Source organism: Macadamia integrifolia, chromosome 12 (assembly GCF_013358625.1).
Source record: "Macadamia integrifolia cultivar HAES 741 chromosome 12, SCU_Mint_v3, whole genome shotgun sequence".
Taxonomy (NCBI): domain Eukaryota; kingdom Viridiplantae; phylum Streptophyta; class Magnoliopsida; order Proteales; family Proteaceae; genus Macadamia; species Macadamia integrifolia.
The window spans coordinates 4,228,182-4,236,743 of NC_056568.1; the positions used below are offsets into that span (position 1 = coordinate 4,228,182).

Below are 8,562 nucleotides of genomic sequence, written 5' to 3' on the forward strand. Positions count from 1 at the left end.
AGTTCAAAGTGAGATTTCACTTCTTCTCTAAAGCATTTACTGTTTTGAGGTGAGGATTTTCACATTCTAACCCCAATCGGCCATGGTGTATGCATTCTTTGGTAAATTATTTCATATCTTCCAATCAATTCATCAAGAACAGAGAATTAGACTTCATACAGTTGGGTTATTTGCTGAAAATTTCCGGAATCCCTTCTATTCCACAAGTTCCAACCCAAATCGGTTCATACCCTTTCAATTTCTGAAATTTTCTTCTTGTTACAGGTTAGTATAGGTGAGAATCTCTCACTTATGCTGAATCTTGCAGTAGTCTCCCAAGCAAATCGATCTCCTCCCTAATTTACCTCTCTTCTCTTCTCTTCTTCTCTTCTCTTCTTCTTCTTCTTTCTCCTTTCTTTCTCTTGCTGTCCAAGTATTATCCAAGTGAGAAAATGGGAGTGAAATGTGCGGTGGTGGCTCTTATATAGCCCCTCACATTAGTGGCCCACTAACTTCTTATAACATATATATATATATATATATATAAATGGAGGCTGATGGAGGGCCTGTAGAGAAAGGGAAGAAATCCCTGAGTGAAATTAGAGTTGAAGGGAGAAAAGAAGAATCAAACAAAGGGGAAGGGGGAAAAAGGTCTCATGACCAAGCAAACCATAGGGTTTCAACCAATTAATTAATTCATCATTCAAAATCTGTCTAATTATTTGGGTTACATGCCTTTATATAATAAACCGAAATTAAAACTTGCCTAATAAAATCTAAAATTAAATTAGCAGCTCCAAATTTTCTTCCTAAATTCTAACTAATGAAATTAGAAACAAAATAAAACTTAAATTGGTAACTCCCTAATTGACTAACATATACCTAAATAAAAGATTGCATATCTTCCCAAATTAACTAACTCAATATTTCATAAATAAAGTAACTCCTAAAATATTCTGATCCCAAAAATCAAATTAGATATGGTTCGTCTCGGTTGAGATTGCCCGAAGGGTCAACCCGGTTCAGCCTCAATTCTGCATCAACTCCCCTGATGTTGAGAAAAACTCGACCACGAGTTTTATAGAAGGAGAGGATTAGCATCTCACGATCAGCATCCATGATCAACGGCTTTGACAAGGTAAAGATCCAACACATCTTATGATCAACAATCACGATCTCATGATGGTCATCAACAAATGATATAATCTTGATTGGAATCTGATGGTGGAGTTTCACAATTGAAATTGGACGACTTATCAGTTCTTCAGATGCAACCTTGATCTGATTGTTCAGTTCATCTTGATCGTCACGTCTAGCGTCAATTGGCTCTTCTACCACTAACCCGTCCTCGATCATGCTGCACACCTTATCACATAAGTGTATGGTACTTTCGGTAAGCTTTTGAAAATTTGATTGAAGTTCCTAGGATTCCAATCATGTTCCTTCAATCCATCATCAAATTTCTTCTTAAGTTCCTCAATAAGATTAATAAATTCAAGGGGAAATACCATCGGAATTCGGAGCAAAGGATTTTGTAGGAAATTTGCTCTGGGCCTCACACAAAAGAAGATAACTCCACTAGGCAAGTGGGGGAAGAACTGTAAATATGGAGGGTCACTTTTTCTTTTCTTTTTTTCAAAAAAAAAAAGGCAAAATTGTAAATAACTAAAGTCCAGTTATAAACCAACCAACATATCACGTATGAGGCAGGGGTATATGTGGAAGTAAGAAAAGAATAGGACAATGGGGAATAAAATAGGAAGGTCACAACTTCTCTATTCATAACAGAGCTTTTTTTTTTTTTTAACTCAATTCTCAGCAGAGAATAGAAATAGGGTGGAAAGGAGAGAAAAGTTAGAACACACTCAGCGGGAAGAAGAAGGGCGGTTGAGTGAAGAGAAGGAATTAGATCCTTTGGCTCGGATACCACTTGATGGAGAGTGATGGAGGGCCTGTAGAGAAAGGGAAGAAATCCCTTAGTGAAATTAGAGTTGGAGGGAGAAGAGAAGAATCACACAAAGGGGAAGGGGGAAGAAGGTCTCACGACCAAGCAAACCACAGGGTTTCAACCAATTAATTAATTCATCATTCAAAATCTGTCTAATTACTTGGGTTACATGCCATTATATTATAAACTGAAATTAAAACTTTCCTAAAAAATTCTAAAATTAAATTATCAACTCCTAATTTGCTTCCTAAATTCTAACTATTGAAATTATAAACAAAATAAAACTTAAATTGGTAACTCCCTAATTGACTAACATCTACCCAAAACAAAAGATTGCATATCTTCCCAAATTAACTAACTCAATATTTCATAAATAAAGTAAATCTTTCTGATCCCAAAAATCAAATCAGATCTGGTTCGTCTCGGTTGAGATTGCCCGCAGGGTCAACCCGGTTCAATCAAATTTATATGTATATATATATATATATATATGTAAATCCATAATTATGTCATATTGTAATTACATATATAATTAATTATATACCCATCTTCAAATGAAAATTTTTTATTTTATAATTATATTATGTAGTTTATTTTTCATGACAAACTCATGAAAATAGGTCCACATGTCAAATTTAAAGAGTGGGACCCATTTCAGTCAATTCTGGACATTTTGTCCAATCGACAGGCCTGCCTGTCATCCCCAGAACTCTCTAGCCGGTTGAGCCAGACTTGTTCTCCTTCGAGTCTATTCAATCATGTATCATTACCAACCCTTATTAAAGATAATTGCCTACCTGCTAGCCCACTTTTCTTACTGATTTCTCTAACACTGTTGGCAGAATGCACAGTTGCATGTTGGGTCATTCTTCCCTTCCTAGCAGTCCACTATTGCCAACCAAGCTAGTGTTGGCCTCTCCAATCTGTTACTCTTGCATGTTCATAGTTAATGTAAAGAGGTGAGATTTGGGTGTTACATTTTGTTTTACTACTGCTTTGTTCCTTTGTTGAACCTCTCCATTAAGAGTGTTTATGGTTTTGATTACTGACTGCAAACTAAGGACTGGATTAGCAACTGCTACTTCTAGAACATTAAAGTGCATGCACCCCATTTGACATCTTACTACCCCATATTATCTAATTGAATCTGTTGAGTTGGTGTAACTGCTTAAGATTATATTGCTTATTGCTACAATAGTTTTCTGGTTTTTAAATCTGCATAAAGTTCTTGCATGTTGTTGTTACCCATTACTTTCAACCATATTTGAGTTTAACCTACATTAGTACTGTCAACCTAATCAGCCTATATAGGGACTCTAGTTCCTAGGGTTCTCCCTACATCACTTATACTTTGGAAATGTTCTATATTATGTTGTCCTAAGTTGTATTTTTTCTATTTTTTTTTTTTTTTCTTTTCCCCTTTTACCTCCCTAGGGAAGACTATGTAATTTCCCTGTTTGGTTTGAACCTAATATAGGTGGGAAGAGCTCATTGTCCACCCAGGATTTGCCCTCATATCTCTCTTTCTCCTCTCAACTTCTCTCCTTCTTTCCTCTCCTCTTTCTCCTACATCTCTAATCCTAATCTCTCTAACTTCCAACTGTTGCACCCCTATAACTTTTGGTGCATATATGATATATCACATCTCATCTATGATACAATGAGTGCATCAGATGCGTACAGTAAACTAACTCCCTCCACTCTGACAGTAATGTGCTTTTTGCAATTCCTATGTATGGTGATTCTCTTCCACTTTTCTGTTTGGTTAGAATGTGATATAAAAATATTCTCCAAGTGTCCATCTATCAAAGATTTTATGCAAATCTCATTTATTTGCACTATGTTACGTGCATTGCATTTATTTATCTAGATTACATGACTACAGATTCTGAATTACCATATTGGCAACATACTAACCATAGTTATTAAGGCGTCTCCACGGCACTGGTAAGGCAACGCCTAGGCGTTGAGGCAGCTCAAAGGGTCTGAGGCAGCAAGGCACCTTAGAGAAAACACATAAGGCGGTTGCCTTATGTGGTAAGGCGCTATGAGGCGACGCCTTTTACCCAAGGCGGTTGCCTCATGTGCATTTTAGAATTTATAATTTTTTAAACTAATTTAGATAGATTCCAAATATCAATTTTTGATTGAGAGGTGTACGGCCTTGAATGCACTTGAGATGCATGAGATCAAGGCTACTAACAACTCGAGTACTCGACCAAAAAAACAAAACACAATTCACTTAAAAAGGATTTTGAGTCAAGAGTTTACAAGGAACTGAAGTAGAAGAACCAGGCGACTTCCTCCTTCGATCTTGCTCTGGCAGTGACTGTTCTTCTCAAGCAGCGGTGAAGGTTACTCCGGCGAATAATCGTACCCCCCTCTATAGGTACGGTTTTTTGCCCTTTTTTTTTCTTCTTTCTTCTCCCTTCTTTCTTCTTCTGTTCTTCAAACAAAGCACCTGTTTTTTTTTTTTCTTCTTCTGTTCTTCATTCTTTTTCTGTTCTGCATACGATACCTTCATTCTTCTTCTATTCTGCATATGATACCTTTTTTTTTTCCCTTATTCTGTTCTTCACTCTTCTTCAACCTACGGTGATTGCTCTGTACTTGTCTTTTTTCTTCTTCTTCTTCTTCTTTCTTCTCCCTTCTTTCTTCTTAATTTTCTTCTGTCATTCTTGTGGTTCCGTTTTTAATTCAATCTACTGTTTTGGTTTGATTCTTAATATTAATGAAGAGTGAAGACCTAAGGCTAGTGTTAAGAGCCAATTACTGCATAAATATGAGAAGCTATCGATTTAAAGAAAATCTTGTTTTTTGTATAAATAAGAGGCTACTGATTTTTTTTTTTTTTGGAAAATATATTACTATCAGCCATGTTCTTTGGAAAACCAGATTGGATGAATATTCTTATAGCCTTATATGCAGCTCTTTATTACTGCCTAGTGCCTTTCCATTTATTTGGAAAACCAGATTGGCTTATATATTATTGCATTGGTATAAAGTATGAACCTTTGATCTTTATTTAGCATATGAGTAGTAGGATTCAACTAGGATTTGAGTCAAATAGAATGGTTGTATAAAAAAATAACACATGAGCCCTTTATTCAATAAGGCGATGCCTTATGCCCGCCCTATAGCCAAAGCGCTCCTAAAGACCTTCAAACGCCTCGGTCGCCTCACCGCCTTAATGACCTTGATACTAACCGCAAACAATCCTATATATAAATGTAGAGATAATAATAAGACTTCAAGTATGTAAGTGTATAAAAGCAGTACTTTACATTAGAAAATGACAAAATACCAATTTCTCCCAAAATCCCTTGCTTCCCTGCTTGAAGTTTGTTAAATGAAAAATATCCAGTCAATGTCGACACGATAACCATGTAGGATCAGCGATTCATCAGAGATCATACTAATACTCTGTTTCCAGTTCCACATACCACAACAAATGGCCTACAGCACAATATCTACAAGATTACTTCACTTGAAAGGTGTTTTCATGCTTGTTTACCATGTGCAAAATTGTCTGCATGTGTTTCTTAAACTTTGTTAGCATTCTAAAATTATACAGTGTTCTCGTCTAGTTGTGATCTGAGTGAATGGAACAAGCTTCTATATTGACATCCTGCATGTAATTTAGGTGGGTCTCGACCATTGAAATACTATACCATCAGCAAGGTATAAATGAGGCAATCGGTCACCAAAGGCCAATAATAAATGGGTCAGCATAAAAATCATTGTACTCTCTAGTTGCATCCTTGCAGGTCAAGATATCAGGAGCCAGCCCAGATGTGTGCTCAATTCAGTAGGCATTAAGATTTTGGGGTAAGTAGTTCCCGAAAGTTAATGCTTGATAATTAAATGGCCAATACAAATAACACAATTTGCTAATATATACCAGCCATGAAGAGTATAATCCGGCTTAGTAATATGTAGATAATGAAATTGAAAACAAAGTTTGAATATGATCAATACCTTGAACTGCAAACGTGAATCAGCTTCTAGGTTTGAATAGAAAGCCCGCTCCTCAGTAGAGAATTCCACCTTAGTCAAGTTTACTGATTTGGGTGGTAATCTAATAATAGGATCCCCATCGATTAGTGTGCCTATTTCCAAGGTGGTCAACTATCAGTAGTAAGAACAGACAAGCCATGACCATGACACAAAAGTACATGCTAAACAAAAATAGGAGTTAAAATACAATACTGTAGGATCTTTGTAAAGAATTTTTCTAGAATGAATGAGAGGAAGTGTGCATATCAGTTCCTGCATAAGCTCTCTAGATACTATCAGTAACTAGGCTTATTCCCTATGCTGTTAGGTAATATTCATTGATACTGATGCGCTTTCCAGAATTTGGGTTTCTGTCTATTGTACATGATCATTTTCCAGGTTTTTTTAAGAGTTCTGGATGGTTAAATTTAGAAGCTGGGTATAGATTCAGGTTGCTTACAAGTTAATCTAGATCTTCAAGTTCTTGATGTGTTTACTTATAATTACCAGCAGCCAAACTATTAACATTTGATTAATTAATCTCTAAAAAGATATTCACATCTAACACGTCAGACAGGATCTCTATAAGTCCTTTTTTTTTTTTTTTTTTTTTTTTGGGGGGAGGGGCGTGGTGGGGTGGGGTTCGGGGCAGTGGGAGTCTGGATCTAATTTCATAGCAAATGAGCTAGCCGGCCAAGGGGAAAGAAACTAAAATTCAATGGATATTCATTTTACAATCCAGGTTTGTTCTGGACAGAGCAATCTTTAGGGATGATAAAAGGACTTTATTATTGTTGTACTATAGGATTTTGCAGTTGAGGTTTTAAGCAAGAATGCAGTTTGAAAGGTTTGACAATTTTCAGGTCATTTTATTAGGATCCTTTGGTAACGTTCAAGAAAATAGACCAAGTGTTAATTATCCTGGAGTCCCAGATTAGAAAAAATACCCAAGATCTTCTGGGGTACCAGTACTTCTCTTCATGAAAAATAATTTATCAATAGAGGAAAGGAACTAAGATGGTCACCTTTTGTACGGCGCAGCATTATAGTCTTCAGAACTGCTTGAAGTTTCTTGTATCCACAGGAAGCATTTCTGGATATTGGGTACTTTATCTGTAGACAGAAATTTTTATAGAGAGCATATGGATCATACTTCAGAAATCTGAAGTAGCTGTACAGATCATCAATTGTATTTTGTATAGGAGTTCCAGATAAGCACCACCTTCTTTTAGCTCGAAGACCACAGCAAGCTCTAGCCACTTGAGTTCTGTGGTTTTTTATGGTTTGAGCTTCATCTAATATAACCCTAAACCAAACAACTCTAGCAAGTGCACCAGAACCAAAATCAATAGATGAACCATCAGTACCCTTTCTACCCTTCTTTCTTTTCTTACTGTCATTGGATGTCTTTTTCTTTTTCGTACTGGTCGAAAATTCGGAAGATAATCCATGATTTTCCCCATTTCTTTGATCACCATCATCCTCATCAACTATAGGTTGCTTTGGAACTTCATTAGTTACAATACAATATGTTGTGAGAACCACATCATATTTTGCCAGTTCAGAAGGATCCTTCGTCCTAGCGCCTCCATGATAGACCAAAACTTTCAGTTTAGCGCTTTCTGCAACTTTGTCAGTCAGTTCCCTGGCCCACTGACGAAGAACACTTGCTGGGCACACAACCAAAGTACCTGCTGCTGGCTTACCCTTGTAAAATGCAGGAATAGACGTAGCTAACTCTGAAATCCTTATACCATCACTCGATACTCCATCATGCTTTAACTTTGCAAAATCAGAAACACCACCACCATCATCATTATCATCATCATCCAAACTCAAGGGTTCAGGTTTCAACCTGCATTGATCATCTGAAGTGTATTTTGACTGCAAATGCATCTGCATTTGTACAAGGGCAATCATCGATACAGTCTTACCAAGACCCTGTGAGATAACAGCAGGATGAGCCTGGGAAAAATGTTAAGCGAAGACCCAAGAAATCTATCATAATTAATAAATAGAATAAATCTGAGAGATCATCTGAACTACGCCAAGTAACCTGATCATCAGCCAGGATTCCACCTAAACAAGTCCTACTAAGTGTCTCCTTCTGCAGCATCCATGCCAGCGCAATTCTCTGTTAGACAGGGTAACTTAACATCATCAAATTTACCAAAGAATGGAGCAATTAATTATAGTGGAGCTAGAGACCATAAACAGATAAAGTAACACACCTGGTGCCTTAATAGAGGCACTACCAAAAGGCCATCCGGTAAAGTAGCTTCTACTTTTGGCTGTGAAAGATCCTGCAACAAAGAATGGGAAAAAGATCAAATAATTCATTATTGAAGAATTGAAGATCAAAAAGGGCGTGCCAGGGCATTTTTTCCCAGGCTCCTGCCACTGTAGAATCTGGGGAGGGCCATAATGTACGCAGCCAGCGGCTGTTTCCCGACTTGAACCCCACCACTAGGTCGCAATGGAGCAACCTTAACATTGCACCGAATATCTTTTTCATTTGAAAGATGCAACATAGCGGTCCAAAATTCAAACAAGGGAAAGTGATGGTGCAAATGCAATGGCCATTGTGCTAGGCCAATCACACAAACCCACCTATAAGTACCATGTGGCATCACCTTAGT

The 8,562-nt window shown here is 37.1% G+C and overlaps 1 protein-coding gene across 1 annotated transcript in view; it reads right to left on the reverse strand.

Annotated features, from left to right (window-relative positions):
- LOC122057466 (helicase-like transcription factor CHR28) overlaps positions 1–8,295 on the reverse strand; it is a 135,731-nt gene extending 127,436 nt beyond the window's left edge. Inside the window, exons 1-4 of the mRNA XM_042619577.1 lie at positions 8,155–8,295; positions 7,980–8,057; positions 6,949–7,864; positions 5,906–6,036 (exon numbers count right to left, since the gene is read on the reverse strand). Of these exons, the coding sequence (XP_042475511.1) occupies positions 5,906–6,036; positions 6,949–7,864; positions 7,980–8,039 (1,107 nt within the window). The 5' untranslated portion in view covers positions 8,040–8,057; positions 8,155–8,295. The remainder of the gene's footprint in view (positions 1–5,905; positions 6,037–6,948; positions 7,865–7,979; positions 8,058–8,154) is intronic.
- Positions 8,296–8,562: the final 267 nt, after the last annotated feature.